This window comes from Ammospiza caudacuta, chromosome 3 (genome assembly GCF_027887145.1).
Source record: "Ammospiza caudacuta isolate bAmmCau1 chromosome 3, bAmmCau1.pri, whole genome shotgun sequence".
In the NCBI taxonomy this organism is placed as follows: Eukaryota; Metazoa; Chordata; class Aves; order Passeriformes; family Passerellidae; genus Ammospiza; species Ammospiza caudacuta.
The window spans coordinates 114,548,156-114,567,318 of record NC_080595.1 but is presented as its reverse complement, the minus strand read 5'-3'; the positions used below and the strand labels follow the sequence as shown (position 1 = coordinate 114,567,318).

The window sequence follows — 19,163 nt, the reverse complement described above, 5'->3', positions numbered from 1 at the left end:
AGGGCCTAAAGGGGCTCCAGGAGAGCTGGAGAGGGACTGGGGACAAGGCATGGAGGGACAGGACAAGGGGCAATGTAGGAGGTGGGACATAAAATACAACCCAGGCAGATGGGGATGGTGGGGCGTGACATCCCTGCTGCAACACAGGCACTGCAATGCTGCCAGGCCACCTGCACCACTGTTTTACCCCAGTGAAAGGTTTTTACCTCATTTACCCTCAAGGGATGCCCCAGGGCAGCCATGGGAAGGACAAAGGGCAGCTCTGTGTGGGATAACTGCTCTCCTGGAGGGTGCTGACAGCCTGTTCTGCACCCCAAGCCTGGTGGGGGCTGCACAGCGAGAGCTCTTTGATCCCTGCCTCTCAGGTGAGTGGTACCAAGCCATGCTCTGTAGTTCATCTCAAACTTACCCTGCTGTGCTCAAACTCACCCTGCTGTTACTCCCTAGCATTGACATTTTAAACCCTGAAATGAATCACCCAGCTCCCTCCAAGTCAAAGCCCAGGTGTGGTTGTGTTTGCCCAGGAGATTAGTCCCAGAGTCAGGACTGGGTTGTACCAGGCTGAGCTCTCCCTACCCTCTACAGTCATCTGATGATTCAAACACACTTTGTGCCCTCAAACATGTCCTGAATGCCTTAATTCCCCACCCAAATGTGCATCATAGAATGGTTTGGGTTGGAAGGGACCTTGGAAGGGACCTGCAAAATGTTGTCCTGTTATTTTTAGCTGTTTAGAGTTATAACTCAAAAAAAGGATTTTCTTTTGTGGATCAGGGTCTCCCTCCACCAAGAAGCCTCCACACACACCATGTCCACACTGTGCTGCTGAGGACCAATGTAGCAGCTTTGCACCAAAGATAGCTGAGTTATTACAAGCACCAAAGGTAATCCAGGAAGTAGGAGTTACCTTTTCCTGTAATAAAGAATAATGACTTGTTGTTATTGTAGTGGGGTAAAAGAGAAAATTTTTTGCCCTGTCTGTGCCCATATGGAACTCCTTCCCATGGGGCAAGAATTGATGCTCATCATACATTTGGCAAGTTTTGCATAAAAATTCTGCAGATGCAGAATTAGAACACTAAGAAGACATAGGAACACTAAGGCTTTCTTTAACTAATAATTCAGGGGGGAAAAAAATCCATAAAAGCCTTGGGTTACCAAGGCTAACTTGGGTTCACCCTCTGCAGTCAGAATGAAGCACTTGATACAGTTAATTTGGGCACCATCAGCTGTTCCCCACGTGCTGCACAAGGATTGTGTAGCAATTTGGGGTCGGGACTTTCCTGCCTCCTCGTGGTTTGCCCGCAGCAGTGACATTGTGACAGTCTGATGGGGGTTACTAATGTGCCTTACACGGAGTGCTGCAACTTCCCAGCTCCCCATGAGGGCGGGGAATGGATCCAGAGCGGCACTGGGGAAAAGGATTTGGGGGTGCTGGCGGGTGAGAGCTGGACCTGACCCATCCCTGAAACCCCCTATGCTTTGGGGCAGCAGGGGAGGGGGGATTCTGCCTCTCTGTCCCACTCAGGTGAGCTGCAGAGCTGCCTCCAGATCTGGGACTCCCAACAACAGAAGGATGTGGAGCTGCTGGAGAGACCAGAGGAGGCCACAGAGATGCTCCAAGGGCTGGAGCCCCTTTGCTCTGGAGCCAGGCTGGGAGAACTGGGGGTGCTCACCTGGAGAGGAGAAGGATCCAGGGAGAGCTCAGAGCCCCTTCCAGGGCCTAAAGGGGCTCCAGGAGAGCTGGAGAGGGACTGGGGACAAGGGATGGAGTGACAGACAAGGGGGAATGGGTGAAAAAGGGCAGGGTTAGATTAGATACTTGGAAAAAATTCCTTATAATTAGGGTGATGTACACTTTTCTGGAAGTGGACAGGACTTGGAGCAGCCTGGGATAGTGGAAGGTGTCCCTGCCCATGGCAGAGGGTGGAACTGAATGTTCTTTTAGGTCCCTTCCAGCCCACAAAGTTCTGTGATTCTGTGATTCTAAAGCTGGACATAACTTGCTGATGTGACCAGTGGATCCTGCCCCAGGGCTGCAAGCAGCTCCCAGAGATCCCCAGGAAGAGGCAGAGATGTTTTGCATACAAATGGATGATTTCCAGGCTTGAGGGTGGAGAAAATGAGAGAATAGGGAAAAAAAAAAAAAAAAGGAACCAGCTGTCACTGTCTTTAGTAACAGCCAGAAGTCATGAGAGCAGATGAGGAGACCAAAATAGCAACATCAAAACCTCAGCTCTGTGTCTGGGCCCTTTGGATTTCCCTGCAAGTATGGTTGGGTTGCTCCATTCCAGAGCTTTGTTGTTGATTCAGCCACTCCTCTGGTTTCATTTGGAATTCAGTTTTCCTTCTGCCCGCAGGCAGGGCCTGTGTGGGTTTGTTTTGGTTTTCTATTAATTGCTGAATTTTCCTCCTGCACAGCAGGAAAACAGGATGAATCCCTGTGGGATCTGGAGAAGCTGTGCATCTCAGGAGCAGGACCACAACAAGATTTTATGTTCCCATCACTGTGCTAGGGCCATGCTAGAGGCATCTGGGAGGAAAAACAAATCCATATGCTCTAGGCTGCTACTCTGGGAAGAAAGGAGGTGGTTACAGCCCATCCAAACACACTGAAGGTCAGACCTTTAACTCCTTACCCACTTTCCTGTGCTCTCCTGGTGAGATACCAGCAGCTGCCTGTGTCTTTCAGTAAAGAAATTCCATTTATACTCCTGACAGTAGTTTTCCATGTTATTCTTCTCCACAATTAGGAAAAAACCCACAAGAGCTAGAACTGTTTAAAGATTTACCAGAGTGTGTGGGAATAGCAAATACTTCAAGAAAATGATGTCAGAAATGCCTGAGCTGGGTGAAGATGCAGTGGGGTGAAATTCTCCAGCCTATGTTAGGGAAAAGGTCAGGAGGGAGGATTAAGAAGGGTTTCTTCAGCATTAAATTATTTGTGGTGAGAGTCAGGACAACACTCCACTTGTGAGAGTGAATTCACTCCCTGGTTAGAGTTCAGCTCCTGCAGCTTCAGGAGAGCCCAGGAAATAGAAATCCCTTTAATCCCCTGGAAAATGTAGATTTACCCTGATAAAAACTTCTCATAGGTGGTCTCATTTGACCACATAATTTCCGTTCTAAAAAGTGACCTTTTTTCCATTCCAAACATTGCATTCCATGTTATTATCCTTCTTTTTTATTACAAATAGATTTGAAACCTCCACTCCACTCTGTTGCTTGATGATCAGGTGACACCCCTGATCGAATTTGGGATCCTCTCCATCCATTTTTTGGAGCTGTGAATGAGCCACAAGCCTCTCCCCTGCCCTTCATGGGTGAGGCAAGGCTACTCAGCAGCCAGGAAAGTGAATAGATGGCAACTTCATAATGGCACTGTGGCTTGAAAATTGACATTTAGATGAACTAAGAGGAAAAAAAAATCCAACAAGAAAAACCCACCAACTAACCAACCAAACAAAAAAAAACCCCAAAAAACCCCAAAAAAGGAAACAACAAAAACAACAGCAACAACAACAAAACCCCACAACATCCCAGAATCTCAGAAGGATCACAGAGTACCCTTAAACCTCAGAAACCCCAAGTACAGGTGGATGCTGACACACAGAGGTGTGAGGAAGGGATGAGAAAATCCACTGTGCAATTCAGCCATGGATTCTCCTGCATCCACCCTTGATCCTTCTGTTTCTCTGCAAGCCCTCCAGACCCCAGCCCTGTGCTAAGTGCTTAATTCCTCTTTTTTTCCAGTGGATAGGAAGTGCTCAATGTCCCCGTGAGCTTGTGCTGCCTCTTCACCCCGTAACCTCCAGAATGCAGCAGGGAGGTGAAACCAGGAGACCTTGGGCACAATCCTGGGGAGTCCCAAAAGCCAGGGAAGGCTTCTGCCTTCTTCCCAGCCTTCACCTCTCTCCATCCCTCTGTCCCGCCTGCTCCATGAATTATTCAGGCAGCAGTTGCTATAGGCGCTGTCATGAATAACAACAGCGCTATTTTTATCCCTCACTCCTGTTACCTTTCAGCCAGGAGAGGGTGGGGCCCTGCCTGCTCCCTCAGGAGGAAAACTGCAGCCGTCCACATGGCTGGGATTCGTTCTGACCACCCAAAAATGGGTGAGATCTTGTGCAATCTGCATAAATGTGCCTGATTTCCACCCTGGTACCTGCTCTGTGTTGTATTCACAGGGAGCTTTGCACCCATAATTTATTTTTCCCACCTATATTTTACCTGCAGTGGAGCACACAGAGTGTCCATTGCTGGATTTAATATTCTGCCTGCTGCAGACTGAGAAAAAATATCACAGAAGTGAAATCTTGAAACGGGTTCTGGCAATTTATATAGGATAAATCATATTTCCCTTAGGGACGTACATGGATTCCTTCAGCCAGTTTAGATCCTCAGTGGATAACATGCCCATTAAAAAAAACCCAACAACAAAAACAAAATACAAACATTAAATATTATAAACATAAACACAAAAGATTATAAATATAAATTTAAATACCAAATATTATAAATACAAACAATAACTATTAAATACTATAAATATAAATATAAATATAAATATAAATATAAATATAAATATAAATATAAATATAAACATAAATATAAATTAGAAATGTGAATAGAAATTAGAAATAGAAATAGAAATGGAAATAGAAATAGAAATAGAAATAGAAATAGAAATAGAAATAGAATGCCAAGGGCACACCAAAGGTTGTCTCTGTTCATTCTTTGTGCTTTCTCCACTCATGAAAACAAGAAATGTCGAACAAATCAGAGGGAAGGGTGGATTTGAGGAGCAGCTGGAGGGAAATGAGTCCTGCTGAGTGTGCAGAAGCAGGGGAGCTATTCCAGCTGCAGGGAGCATCTCTAGAGCTAGCAGGGCAACCTGGAAGATTAAAGGGGAAAAATAAGAAAAATGGAAAGGAAAAAGACAAGAAATGAAAAGGTAAAGGAATAGAAGAAAAAAAGTAAGAAAACAGCAATAAAGCAGAAGATCATTTATTTATGCCAACGTGCCAATCTGAATACTGTATCAAATTATTCCACAAGAGGGCTAAAAGGCCTAAAAATGAAACTCTGAACTTTCACTTTGACACTGAGCAATGTGAAAAAAATCTCTCAGGAGCAGGACAAGTATCCAGGACTTGGTCCGTACGTATCCCAAGCCACAGAGTTGCCAGGCATTTCCAGGGAGGGATCTGATCCAGGCACACAAGCAGAAAATGGGAAATGGGGCAAAGGTTGTTTCCTGCTCCTCTTCCGAAGCTCCAATGGCAGCTGCTCCCTCTGGAGAGATCTGGCAGTGGGAATTCTGTGCCTCGGGGTTTGTACAGCCCAGCAGATCCCGGGGTGAAGATTTATTACCAGGATTACCCTGGAAAAACTGCTGTGAGCTACAGTATCCAGGGGACACGGCCAAGTTTATGTGCACGGTATGCCCTGCTGAACAAAATAGTTCTGTCATGCTTTTTATTCTTTTTCTATTTTTAAACAGAGTTTAGATAAATATTTTTAAGGCATACTGTGATGGTTTTTTAAGGGGGAGCAGCAGGTTTCACTGTAGGCAGCAGCACCTGTTGATTCTTGCCTCCAACAGGAATTCCTTCCTCCTCTTAGGAAACTTAAGGGAGGTTTGGAGAAAAGAGGGAGTTTTTACACAAGCAGATAGTGACAGGACAAAGGGGACTGGTTTTTAATTTGCCAGAAGGTGGGGTTAGGTGGAATATTAGGGAAAAAATTCTTCCCCGTGAGGATGGGAGATCCTGGCACAGGTTTCCCAGAGAAGCTGTGGCTGCCCCTGGATCCCTGGAAGTGTCCCAGGCCAAGCTGGATGGGGCTTGGAGCAACCTGGGATAGTGGGAGGTGTCCCTGCCCATGGCAGGGGGTGGAATGGGATGGGCTTTAGGGTCCCTTCCAACCCAAACCTTTATTCTGGGATTCAAAACACATCCAAAATCGCCTTTTCCATCCCAAATTCCACAGGACCTGTCGATTTTGTGCGGTCACCCCCAAACTGCTGGAATCACACCGGGAGGAAAAACAACGCCCACCCACCCTATATGGGGTAAAAACACCCGGAAACGGGGCTCCCCAAATACAATATAAAAACCAATACCTTAGTTTTTAATTAGTTTTTCATTAGATTTTGTTGGGTTCTTATTGGTTTGGGATTCTATCTGGGTTGTTTTTGTTGTTTCCTGTTTGATTTTTAAAATATTCTTTTTTTTCCCTTAAGCGGCATTTTCAGCCCCTCGGTGACTTCCAAGAGCCGGAACTGGGATCAAATCCAATCCCCGGTACCCCGCCTTGGCCCCGCCCCTAAACCGCCTCCGCTCTTTGATTGACTGAACGTCATGTCCATCACTATTTCGCCGTTCCATTGGCTGGCGCTGGGAGCTGCTGACCAATCAGCAGCGCTAAGGGGCGGGCCAGGGGCGGGTTTCCCGCGCTGTGGCGGGAAAGGAGCCGCGTTTGGCGCGAAACGGGAGCGTGGCGGGGGCAGATCGCGGGGCCTGAGCGGATCGCGGGGTCTGAGTAAATCGCGGGGCCTGATCTGATCGCGGGGCCAGTCCGGCTTCCCTCGGCTCTCACCGCCTTCCCCGGCAGCAGCAGCAGCCGCAGAGGGATCCGTCCCAGGGCGGCCGGCAGAATGGCGGCGCCGGCGGGCGGGCTGGAGGATGCGGAGCTGCGAGAGGCGCAGCGCGATTATCTCGATTTCCTGGACGATGAGGTGAGACGAGCTGGGATGCGCGGGTGCTGCGTCTTCTGCGTGTCCCCCGGGGTTGGGGGATAACTGATCTGTGTCCCCATGTCCCCCTCCCCACTGTATCCTGGGGGACTGGGGAGCATCTCATACCTGTGCGCCCTTGCCCCATGTCTACTCCCGAAGTTCGGGAACACTTGGTCCCTGTGTCCATCCGTCCCCCCTAATCCATACCTCCGGGGATTGGGAGCTCCCTGATCCTCCCTGCCATGTACCCCAGATGTCTGGGAGCCCCTGGTCCCTGTGTCCCCTCCATTCCTACCAGGGTTTAGGGAGCCCCTGGTCCCTGTGTCCCCCCCATTCCTACCAGGCTTTAGGGAGCACCTGGTCCCTGTGTACCCCCCATTCCTACCGGGGTTTAGGGAGCACCTGGTCCCTCTGTTGCCCCTTCCTGCTTAGCCAGTGGGATAAAGGGGATCCAGCTCTGCAGGAATGGGCCCCTGGGAGCTTTTTCACATAAGCTGACATGCAAAGTGAGTTGTTTTTTGGGTGTCTTTCCCCCCACTCCCACTTGCAGGAAGACCAAGGGATTTACCAGAGCAAGGTCCGGGACATGATCAGTGAGAACCAGTATCGGCTCATCGTCAACATCAACGACCTGCGGCGCAAGAACGAGAAGAGAGCCAGCAGGTGGGTGTGGGACCCCTGGGGACACCTGGGGCACTGGGCTTCAAAGGAGTTTCAAAGGTCCAGCCCATGTTCTGCAGGTCATTTGTCACAAGAAAGCACCAAACCCTTGTCATCTGGTGAAAGCCAGGGCCTCCGCCCCCCCCACAGGGAACAATCCCTTCCCAATATCCCATCTAACCCTTCCCTCTGGAAGCATGAAGCCATTTCCCCTTGTCCTCTCCTTCCATGCCCTTGTTCCATGCCCTGTCCAGCTGTTTTGGAGTCCCTTTAGGCACTGGAAGAGATTCTAAGGTCTTCTTTTCTCCAGGCTGAGCAGACCCACTTCTCTCAGCCTTTTTGAGAATGCTCAGGGATATTTTGGACCAGCCTTGCCAGTCTGGCCAGGGTCACATGAGGCTTTTTAGATATACTTGGAATTGTTCTCCTGTTAGCTGTTGGTGCCAGTGCACCTCACAGCCAGTGCACCTCACACAGAGCTGTGATAGACTTCAATTTTTTTTCACCTCCTGATAAACTTGTGGAGCAAGCAGGGGTATGGGAAAAAGCGTTGATGAGGAAAGAGTTGACCCTTTTTTGTGACCTCCCTGTGCTGCAGGCTCCTGAGCAATGCCTTCGAGGAGCTGATTGCCTTCCAGCGTGCCCTGAAGGATTTCGTCGCCTCCGTTGATGCCACCTATGCCAAGCAGTACGAGGACTTCTACATCGGGCTGGAGGGCAGCTTTGGCTCCAAGCACGTGTCCCCACGGACACTGACAGCCTGTTTCCTCAGCTGCATCGTCTGTGTGGAGGGCATTGTGACAAAGTGTGAGACTGGGCAACATGGAGGGGCTGGGGGTTTGGTGTGAAGGAACTGGAGCCCTCCAGGAGCTGTGGTGTGGAGAGGGACGTGGGACAAGGGTCTGGAGGAACAGGACAAGAGGATAAGTGGGAATGGTTTTACACTGACAGAGGGTAGGATTAGATGGGATACTGGGGAGGAATTCTTGACTGTGAGAGTGGGGACATCCTGGCACAGGTTTCCCAGAGAAGCTGTGGCTGCCCCTGAATCCCTGGAAGTGTCCAAGGCCAAGCTGGATGGGGCTTGAAGCAATCTGGGATAGTGGAAGGTGTCCCTGACCATGGCAGGGAGTGAAACATGATCTAGAATGTTCCTTCCAATTCAAATGTTCCTTCCCTGGAAACCTGGGCCAGGGAGCTTGGCTGAAGGTCTTGAGTGTTGGGATGGTCTTTAAAATCAGCCAGTCCTGCCCATGTTTGACAGTGAGTTGTGACCCAAATAATTTTAATGTTGGAGACCCTTTTGGGGGCAGAGGGGTAGGACATCCCAGCCCCTAACTCCTCCCTTTTCCAACCCCAGGCTCTCTGGTGCGTCCCAAAGTCGTCCGGAGTGTCCATTATTGCCCAGCTACCAAGAAAACAATTGAGCGCCGATACACAGACATGACCTCCCTGGATGCTTTCCCATCCAGCTCCATCTACCCCACAAAGGTGAGGTGAACCAGCAGCAGTTTCCTCTAGGGAGAATGTGCCAGCTCCAGTATGGAGCTGCTGAGCTCCAGCCTCCAGTCCTGCTGAACAGCCTTGTGCAGGGTGGGTGATGCACCCTGTGTCCTCCCTGCTCTCCTGAAAAATTGTGCTCATCTTTTAATTTGGGCTCCTGCTTTAGGATGAAGAGAACAACCCACTGGAGACAGAGTTTGGCCTCTCAGTCTACAAGGACCACCAGACCATCACCATCCAGGAGATGCCTGAGAAGGCCCCGGCAGGGCAGCTGCCACGCTCGGTGGATGTGGTTTTGGATGATGACCTGGTGGACAAGGTGAAGCCTGGGGACCGCATCCAGGTGGTGGGGACGTACCGCTGCCTGCCCGGGAAGAAAGGGGGCTACACTTCTGGCACTTTCAGGTGGGTCTTCCTGGGGCTTCAGCCCTCTCACCCTGTTTGGCTGGGTCTCTGGAAGGTGAGATCTGGCAGGTGGCCATCAGAGAGTTGGGTCAAACAGTGGCTTAAATCACTTGGAAGTGGTTTGCACCTTGATCCTGTTTATGAGATATGCTGAATTGGAAAGGACCTACAAGGATCACTGAGTCCAATTCCTGGCCCTGCACAGGACATCCCAGCAATGCCACCCTGTGCAGCTCTGAGAGTGTTGTCCAAACTCTCCTGGAGCTCTGGCAGCCTTGGGGCCATGCCCATTCCTTGGGAAGCCTGGTCAGTGCCTGACCACCCTCTGGTGGAAGAACCTGATATCCAAAACAAACTTGCCCTGACCTAGCTCCAGCCATTCCCTTGGGTCCTGTCACTGGTCACCAGAGCACCCAATTGGTGCCACTTCTCCACTTCCCCTTGTGAGGAAGCTCTAAATTGTGGTGAGGTCTCCCCTCACAATATGCAGCTGTGACTTCCAGCTGTGCCCAGAAGGGTTTGGATGCTTTAAAGATGCTCCACTGATGGTCCAGCAGTCAGATCAAGGGTGCTACAGCTGTCAAAGCTTCCCACTCCCTTTCAGGGTTTCCTAGAACAAGTGATGGCCCTGTGGAAGCTTCTGCTGTGTCTCTGTGGGGCTTGCAGAGCTGACCACAGCTGTGTCCCTTCTCCAGGACCATCCTCATTGCCTGCCACGTGAAGCAGATGAGCAAAGACCTCCGGCCTCTCTACTCTGCTTCAGACGTCGCCAAGATCAAGAGATTCAGCAAGAGCCGCTCCAAGGTATCTAAATCTTGTGTCATGAAGTTTCAGCTTGGCATGAGGGCTAAGGAGGTTCTTGTTGGCTTGCAAGTAGCTCTTCAAGTCTCTTAACAGGTTGTTGGACTATCTAACTAATTTTATTTGAATTTTCTGCTTAGACTATGATTTTGTTTTGTTGTTTTTCTTGCTGCTTCTGTACTTCTTGCTGAGCATCCTTCCTGCTGGCAGCTCTGCTGTGTCTTGACCCTACCAGCAGGTTTCCAGAGAATTTGCTCTGCAGGAGAAACACTTCTTTTCTCACCCCAGACTGAGGTAATGGGGTTCTGCCCCAGCCTCTCATGCTCAGAGCTTTCCTTTGTAGCACAGAGAGTAGCAAGCCTTGCTCTCACTGCTTCCAATGCTTGTTTGGGTGACAGTGACAAGATGGTCCTGGACTTCAGATAAATCCCACTGTGAAAGAAAACTCTGGCCAACAATCTTCTCCTTTCCAAATAATTTTCATCCATGTGGCTCTGTGATAGAAATAAGCTGAAATTTGGGCTGAAATGAAGTATTTTGAAGTATTGCTTGTTCTTGCTGGCTCCAGCCCACGTGACAGGCCATGCTTTGCCTTTTCTGCCTAGGATATCTTTGACCAGCTGGCCAGATCCCTGGCTCCCAGCATCCATGGGCACGAGTACATCAAGAAGGCCATCCTCTGCATGCTGCTGGGAGGGGTGGAGAAGATCCTGGACAACGGGAGCCGCATCCGAGGAGACATCAACATCTTGCTGATAGGTCTGGGAGGGCAGGGCAGAGAGGCACCCTTGGCTGGTCTTGGTGGGGGTGAGGGAAGGTTCTGGATTTAGTTTTGTGGAGTGGCTGAGATTAGAAGGACATCTGGAGGTTCCTGGTCCAGGGATGTGTGCAGGGCTGAGCCAGTGTCACTGGTAGGTCAGGTTGTTTTGGGATATGTCCAGTTGGTTTTGAACATGTCCAGGGATGGAGAGGTGTCCAGATGAGGAGTCATCAGCACAAGAAAGGTATGGACCTGTTAGAAGGAGTGCAGAGGAAACCTTGGACAGGACTGCAAGGAATGGACTTCCCCTGCTCTGGAGCCAGGCTGGAAGAGCTGGGGTTGTTCAGCCTGGAGAAATCTCCAGGGACACCTTGGAGCCCCTTCCAGGGCCTAAAGGGAGAGCTGAAGAGGAGGGACTTGGAACAAGGACAGGAGAAGAGGCAATGGCTTCCCACTGCCAGAGTGCAGGGATAGATGGAATATTGGGAAGGAATTCTTGGCTCTGAGGGTGGTGAGGCCCTGGCACAGGGTGCCCTCAGAAGCTGTGGCTGCTCCTGGATGTCTGGAAGTGTCCAATGCCAGGTTGGACAGGGCTTGGAGTTACCTGGGATAGTGGAAGGTGTCCCTGCCCATGGGAGAGGGTGGAATGAAGTGACCTTTAATGTCCTTTCCAACCCAACCCAAACCCATAGTTCTAGGGGACCTTTAATGCCCTTTCCAACCCAAACCGTTCCATGACATCTGTGAGCCATTATCCCAGTGTTTGCCCATAGTCAAGGAGACTTTTTTTTTTTGTTTCTGATCTCCCATTGGAGTTTCCTATTTTCTGAATTGTCCCCATTGCTTCTTGTCCCATCCCTATCACCTCAAGTCTCTTATCTCCATCTTCCCTATTTCCTCCCATGGGTTTATTGATGCTAGTGGGAAGATCATCTGCTTACCTTGTTTTATGAAGTCTGAACAAAACCCTTCTATTCCCTCTCCCCTCCACTTCCCCCCCCTCTGAACACCCCCAAACCAGACACAGGGAGATGATGCAGTTGTATCCAGGGGATGAGTTACTCCTAAACCTGCCATTCTCCATCCCAGGAGACCCTTCTGTGGCCAAGTCCCAGCTGCTGAGGTACGTGCTGAGCACAGCACCCCGGGCCATCCCCACCACTGGCCGCGGCTCCTCTGGCGTCGGCCTCACTGCTGCTGTCACCACGGACCAGGAGACAGGTGAGGAGCTCTGGGGTGGTGGCTGTCAGCTCCTGGGAGGGGCTCTGTGACATCCAAGGCTGCTCATCTCAATGATCTGGGAGGTCATTTCCAGCCTTAGTGATTTTATGGTGTTGGCTCTGCAGTGACATTTGCAGGACGTGCTCCACCAGAAGCTTTATGTTAGTAATCATTCACGATCATGGGATCCTGTGTTTTGGGATATTTTTTCCACCTCTCTTAGGTGGTGGTTTTCTTTACTCTTCTTCCACTTGGTGCCACATCTGAGGGCTAGTGTGGAAATCCAGGGCATGGGAAATATTTCTCTGTCTGCTCTGAGGTGCCCTGACCCCAAGGGGAGCACTGACTTTCACCCTCATTCATGGAGAAAGTTTCCTAGACTTCAAGATAGACCAGAATCTGCAAAAGTGTGAAATAGATTATAGAGAGTAGTGTAGGTGTATCACTTGGTGAGAAATCTAGGTTTTGGGATTTTTAGTATGTTGTGGATGGAAGCAAGATGGAGGGCACAGGGTGTCCTCCTGGGTTTCTTCTTCATGCTGCTTCTTCCTTCTTCTTCATGGGCTTGGGTGGCATTTTGTAATTGGGCAGAAAAGTCCTCATTGCAGGCTCTGTGGGATCAGTTATTGGGTTAAAAGGGAAAATAATCTAGGTATCAGTTCTTAATTGGATAGTTTAGTCTTAAAAGACCTTGGAACAAGAGATTGTTGGCCATTTTGTGCCTTCTAATGAAAAGCTGCCGAACTCACAGTAGTGAGACTGTTTTACTGATAAGAAATACTAAATACTTGAATACAAATTAGTGTCTCAAGTGCCTTCAGTCCAGACCCAGAAAAACCAACGAAAACCAACGAAAAACCTGTGGTACCCCACAGGCTAGCAGCAGCCTTCCTCATGGGAACACATTCCTAACCCTGATCCTTACCCTAAGCATTCTCTGCTGTAGAGTTGGGTCACAGAGCAACCACGAAGGATTCTGCTGCTCCTTGAGGTTCACCCTCATCCCAGGGGTGATGGGTATGGCAGGGCAGGAGATGTGTGGGGCCAGTGGGGGCTGTCTGACCCTGTTTTCCCCCCTCCCATCCCAGGGGAGCGGCGGCTGGAAGCAGGAGCCATGGTGTTGGCTGACCGGGGCGTGGTGTGCATCGACGAGTTCGACAAGATGTCCGACATCGACCGCACGGCCATCCACGAGGTGATGGAGCAGGGACGGGTCACCATCGCCAAGGCTGGCATCCAGGCCCGCCTCAACTCCCGCTGCAGCGTCCTGGCTGCTGCCAACCCCGTCTACGGCCGGGTGAGTGCTGCTGGTGCCCTTCCCTGGAGAAGGGAGGAGGCAGCTGGTCAATTCCAAAAGATTCCCCATGTTATAATCGCCTCCTTGAGCCAGGTCTCATAAGCTCTTGGAGAGGTCCATAACACACCCAAGATAGCTCAGCTACCCTTGGAGGCATAAAAATCAGCCGGATGGCTTCTGTTGCAGTATTGGAAAAAACCAGTATTTCCAATACTGTTGCAGTATTGGAAAAAAAAAGATTTATTAAAAAGCAAAATAACAAACAGAGAAAAACCGAGCCAGGTGCTGGAGGTCTTTGCTCCTGGTAAAACACCTTACAAAAGCGATTAGTTTCTTTGTTCACTCCTTTTTTTAGTTAATTGCCCAGGTGAGACTATTTGGCTTCTGTCCACTTAGCTCTCCTTCAGTTTGAGGTGAAATTCCTAAGGTCCTATGAAATGTCTTTTTTTACCTAATCGAGGAGAGAAACTTCTGGGCTTCTTTCCTTTCTGAGGGGACAAAGGATAGTTTTGTCACTCTGTCAACAGGGAGCACATTCCTACACCCCCAGACAAGTGACTTGGATGCATGGCACAGCAAAGACCTGGTTGGTTTGGTGTCTGTTGTGGTCATGGCTTTGCTGGAGGAGAGAGAAGCTCCTGGGGTTTCTCACCATGTTTTGGGTGTTTGGGCAGCCCAGTGGACCCTCATGCTGGTAATGAGCCTCAATCTTGGTGTCTGATCAGGGATCACAAAAAATACTTGTTTCCCTTGGAAATAAGAGTCTTGCAGGATGGGCAGAAGTGGTTGTACTGCTGCAGCAGGCTGGGTTTGGTGTGGTATCCATCCATCCATCCATCCATCCATCCATCCATCCATCCATCCATCCATCCATCCTTTTAGGCCTGGCCCAAGGAGGTCCTCCCAGCCTCCCTGGCAGCCAGGGTTCACCGTGAGGTTCTCCTGTAACCCTTCATGCTGTCCTTCCCCAGTATGACCAGTACAAGACCCCCATGGAGAACATTGGCCTGCAGGACTCCCTGCTCTCCCGTTTTGACCTGCTCTTCATTGTGCTGGACCAGATGGACCCTGAGCAGGACAAGGAGATCTCGGACCACGTCCTGCGGATGCACCGCTACCGCAACCCCAACGAGCAGGACGGGGATGGTGAGTCCCATCCCTCCTCAGCCAAGGGATGAGCCCCTTGGTGGCAGCTCTTGCTTCAGAGGGTAAAATCCTGTTCTCTGTACATTCCCCTTTCCAGCCATGCCCCTGGGCAGTGCTGTGGAGATGCTGGCTACAGATGACCCTGACTTCATGCAGGAGGAGGAGCAGGAGCTGCAGGTCTATGAGAAACACGATGACCTCCTGCACGGGCCCAACCGCCGCAAGTGAGTCCTTCATACCCTGGAGCTCCCTGGGGGTGTCCAGCACTGTGGGCTCATGGGTTTGGCCTGAGTATCCAGACAGTGCCAGCCAGCAATGCTCCAGCTGATCCATGGGTAGGATGCTGTCACAATCTGTCCTTACGAACGGGTTTTGTGATGGTTCATGGATTGATCTCAGCATGCAAAAAGAACCCACACGGTACAAGGAGGGTTTGCAGTGATGATCAAAACAACTGCACCTTTATTGAGTGACCACAGCAAAATGCAATAGAGGGATTAAGGGGGAGAAAAAGATAGAGAAAGAGAGAGAAGAGAGAGAGAGAGAGAAAGAGGGAGATATAGCTACCAAACATAGAGGCAAACATCTCAGTTTGGTCAGCTTGCCTCCCCCCACACACCTCCCCCAGGTTGGGGGTTTCAGTCCCAGTTCTTGGAAGGAGCAGAAGGGCCTTTTCACATGGGGGTTTCATGTCTCAGTCCTTGATGGAGAGGCTTCTTACATCTCTGTCTGTCACGGCTGTTGTAGATGAGTGACAGACTCTCACAGATGGTAAGGGAGCCTTGCTTGATCTCTTGTGCCAGGCAGGTGGGGAACATCTGGAGCTGAATTCCCTACACACCTAGATGCCCCTGGAGTGGTATAAATGGATGGGAAGCCCATCCCCACTGTGGATAATACGGATGTACATGCATTCCTGCAGGGAGAAGGTTGTCAGCATGGAGTTCATGAGGAAGTACATCCATGTAGCAAAGATGATCAAGCCCGTGCTGACCGAGGAGGCGGCGAGCTACATTGCTGAGGAGTATTCCCGCCTGCGCAGCCAGAGCCAGATGAACTCAGATGTGGCCAGGGTGAGCCCTGGGAGCAGCTCCTTCTTGGGCCAGGAGGAGGGAAACTGAGGCACAGGCCTCTCTTCTTATGGGTGTTTTCCACCTTGGCCTTGTGAGGGTCACACAAACACCTCTCTCTGTCCCCTCAGACCTCCCCCATTACAGCCCGGACCCTGGAGACCCTGATCCGCCTCTCCACAGCCCACGCCAAGGCCAGGATGAACAAGACTGTGGATATGCAGGATGCTGAGGCAGCTTTGGAGCTGGTGCAGTTTGCCTACTTCAAAAAGGTGAGGGGAAAAGTGTCCCTCTCTTCCCAGGGGATCCTGAGATTGGAAAAGGTTGGGCTTGGTGCAAGTTGAGCACCCTGGGCTGCTGGTGTGAGCTTCCCTGGACACAGTGTGGGATCAGGCCATCACTTTGGGATTTTGGGTACTTGGGGTTGGTTCCTAAAAGCAGCTTGAGTGAAAGTGATGTCTCAGTCCATCCTGCCTTTGCCACACAGGTGCTGGAGAAGGAGAAAAAGCGCAGGAAGCCGGCGGAGGATGACTCAGAGACTGAGAAGGAGGAAGATCAGGAGTCGCAGGACAAGGAGGAGCGCAGGACAAGGAGGTAGGAGCCACAGCAAGGGAGTAGGAGGGACATGGTGCAAAGGGCACCAGCCTCTTCTGAGGTTGCCATGGGGAAATACTCCATGTTTTGCTCACCCAGGTGATTTGTCCCACCCCATTTGTAGTAGAGGGACATCATAATTTAATGGATAAAGATCTGGCTGGATAGCACTGGCACAGGGTTCCCAGAGAAGCTGTGGCTGCCCCTGGATCCCTGGCAGTGTCCATGGCCAGGCTGAACAGGAGTTAGAGCAACATAGGATAGAGAAAAGTGTTCCTGCCTATGGCAGAAGGTGGAACAGGATGATCCTTAAGGTCCCTTCCAACCCAAACCCTTGGCTGAGCTCTCTTTTCCCTCCCAGAAGGAAGAAGGCGCGCACGGAAGGTGAGGATGGCTCCTACGACCCATACGACTTCAGTGATGCTGAGGAGGAGATGCCACAGGGTGAGTCCCTGGGTTTGGTGACACCTGGCTCCTCCTGAGGGTGCTGCTGGGTCTGCACAGCCTGGGGAGCAGCAATGTTGCTGTCACCTGTGGTCCCTGGTGTGGTACAGTGCCATTCAGAGCCACAGATATGGGACAGGGTTAGATGGGATTTTAGGAAGGAATTCTTGGCTGTGAGGGTGGTGAGGCCCTGGCGCAAGCTCCCAAAGAAGCTGTGGCTGCCCCTGAATCCATGGAAGAGTCCAAGGCCAGGTTGGATGGGCCTTGGAGCAACCTTGGACAGTGGGAGGTGTCCCTGCCCTCCATGACAGGAGTTGGGCCTGGATGATCTTTAAAGTCCCTTCCCACCCAAACCATTTTGTCATTCTATTGTTGATTAATTTTTTTCCATCCACCTCCAAACCACAGCATAAATAACAGTATTGGGAGGCAGTTTGGCATCACCCCCCCATCCTGAGCTCAGTACTTTTGCTCTCTGTGTACTTGGTCACCAGGCTCAGGGTGAAGGTAACTCTTCCTTCTGCTCCAGTTCAGGCACACCCTCTGAAAACACCTGAATCCTCAGGAGATGGTGAAGGGAAGAAGGTGGAATTGTCTGAGCCAAGGTGAGTGGAGGCTGTCTCTGTGTGTCCACCTCCCCCAGTGGCTCCAGGCTGTTGTACCATGCTGGAGATGGATCTGTGACACTCCCAGCTCCAGCTTTTGCCTTTCCTACTGAATGCTGCTGCTGGAATGGGGAAGGGCTGAGGCATCCTGGGCTGGGAACAAGTGGAAGGATTTGTGCCTATTCTCCAATCTCCAAGGGTGATTCCTTCTCTTCTGACCAGGTTGAAGGTGTTCAAGGCTGCTCTCCTGGAGGTGTTCAAAGCCTCCCATGCGCAGTCTGTGGGCCTGAAGAGCGTGATGGAATCCATCAACCGTGACAACCCCGAGCCCTTCTCGGCCGCCGAGGTGAAGCTGGCCCTGGCCCACATGCAGGATGACAACCAGATCATGGTGTCTGATGACATTATCTTCTTAATCTGAGCCTCTGGGTGCAGGAGCCCAAGTTTTTCGTGGACTCTCAGCCTGGAGACTCTTTGTGTTTGAATGCTTCATGTGGCTGAGCTGGATTTTGGGAAGCTCAAGTCTGTGCACTTCCTTGCTGTGCATTTCTGGCCAGGAGCTCTGGAAGTTCTTGCTGTCTTCAGAGTGGAGTATTTGGGAAGAGGTTTATGCAAGGGGACAAAAGGAAAAACCTAGGAGCAAATTGTCAGTGTTTTTAATGTATTGTTTTTAGCTTTGGTATTAAGACTTCCAGCTTTTAAATAAAAAATCTGGATTAAGGAATCCAGCATGCAGTAGTGGTGATGAGAAGCAATATGAGAACTCCACTGTTAGTGAAGCTTTTATTTCCCCCTTTTTTTTCCATTTTGCCCCTATTATATAGCCTAGCTCTGCTTGTCTCACAGGGAAAGGTGCCTAAAGCCTGTCCTGTTGGTTCTGCCCTTCCACCCATCTTGTGGAGGATGATTCCTGGTAATAGAGGGCCAGATGTAGTCTGATCTGTTCCACTGCCCATGGCTCAGTTCGAATTTCCAGATTTCACACCCCTGATGGGGGTTTTGCCCCCAGGGAAGGAACCTGGAAGGTTTCAGAGCTGCCCAGGGAATGTGTCCCTGGCACAGATGGATTCCATCTCCTCCTGCTCCTGCCTTTAGCCTGGGGTCATGTCCTGGGCACGGCGAACTTCCAAGAAAAGCTGAACACGCAATCCGATCAGTTCTGACTGCTTGTAGTCCAGAGCTGCTGAAGGTTTGGGTTTTTCTTTAGTTTCTTTTGCCTTTGTGAGTTTGAGCTTTGGAGAAACCCCTGAACAGGTTTGCTGTTGTCACTGCCTGTCTCCAGACACTTGCACAGCTCCCTTCTTTCTGGGTGCCATAAATCTTTATTTGAGTTATAAAACTGTCTCTATTGTTCACCCCATGACTGGCTCTTTGGGGGGATGTAGGATTCCCACTTGTGGGGACACAGCTGCCCTTACACAGGTGGGATTTGTGCTGCTGTGGAGGGACTTCAGCTGCAGGGTGAGCTCTAAATGCCAAATTTTGGAGCTCCTCTCATCCAACACAGCCATGACAGCAGGGTTGGAGGGGATTTTGCATGTTTGCAGCCTAAGGATCTCTGGGTGGGTATATTGTGCTGTACAGAGCAACCTTGGACGTTCAGGCAAGGTCTGGTTCAAAACAGCAAAAACTGGTGAAAGTTAAACACAGATCCTCTTCTCTGGAGATGGGATGGGAGAGCTGGGATTGTTCAGCCTGGAGAGACTGAAGAGCCCCTTCCAGGGTCTAAAGGGCCTCCAAGACAGCTGGAGAGGGGATTGGGACAAGGGATGGAGGGACAGGACACAGGGAATGGCTTCCCACTGCCAGAGGGTAGGGATCAATGGGATAGATTTTTTTTCCATTGAGGGTGGGGAGGCCCCTGAATCCCTGGAAGTGTCCAAGGCCAAGTTGGATTTGCCTTGGTGCAACCTGGGCT

The 19,163-nt window shown here is 50.6% G+C and overlaps 1 protein-coding gene across 2 annotated transcripts; it reads left to right on the top strand.

Moving 5' to 3' along the window:
* The first annotated feature begins 6,523 nt into the window (after positions 1-6,523).
* Positions 6,524-18,152, top strand: MCM3 (minichromosome maintenance complex component 3). Of its 2 annotated transcripts, none has more exons than XM_058801953.1 (17): positions 6,524-6,739; positions 7,290-7,402; positions 7,998-8,206; positions 8,760-8,890; positions 9,069-9,307; positions 10,003-10,111; positions 10,714-10,867; positions 11,958-12,089; positions 13,178-13,386; positions 14,358-14,532; positions 14,630-14,756; positions 15,455-15,605; positions 15,734-15,874; positions 16,090-16,196; positions 16,561-16,640; positions 17,170-17,245; positions 17,468-18,152. In XM_058801953.1, exons 1-17 carry the CDS (start codon positions 6,659-6,661, stop codon positions 17,664-17,666), a joined length of 2,433 nt encoding a protein of 810 aa, XP_058657936.1. In that variant the 5' UTR covers positions 6,524-6,658; the 3' UTR covers positions 17,667-18,152. The 2 variants fall into 2 exon arrangements, with proteins under 2 accessions (XP_058657936.1, XP_058657935.1); XM_058801952.1 differs by having other exon boundaries at positions 16,558-16,640.
* Positions 18,153-19,163: the final 1,011 nt, after the last annotated feature.

Excerpts from the sequence above, each read along its gene's own strand:
- MCM3 (XM_058801952.1), top strand. The coding sequence starts at position 6,659 with ATGGCGGCGCCGGCGGGCGGGCTGGAGGATGCGGAGCTGCGAGAGGCG. Across the intron at positions 10,112-10,713 it reads TCAGCAAGAGCCGCTCCAAG|GATATCTTTGACCAGCTGGC; the intron begins GTATCTAAATCT and ends TTTTCTGCCTAG. Across the intron at positions 12,090-13,177 it reads CACCACGGACCAGGAGACAG|GGGAGCGGCGGCTGGAAGCA; the intron begins GTGAGGAGCTCT and ends CTCCCATCCCAG.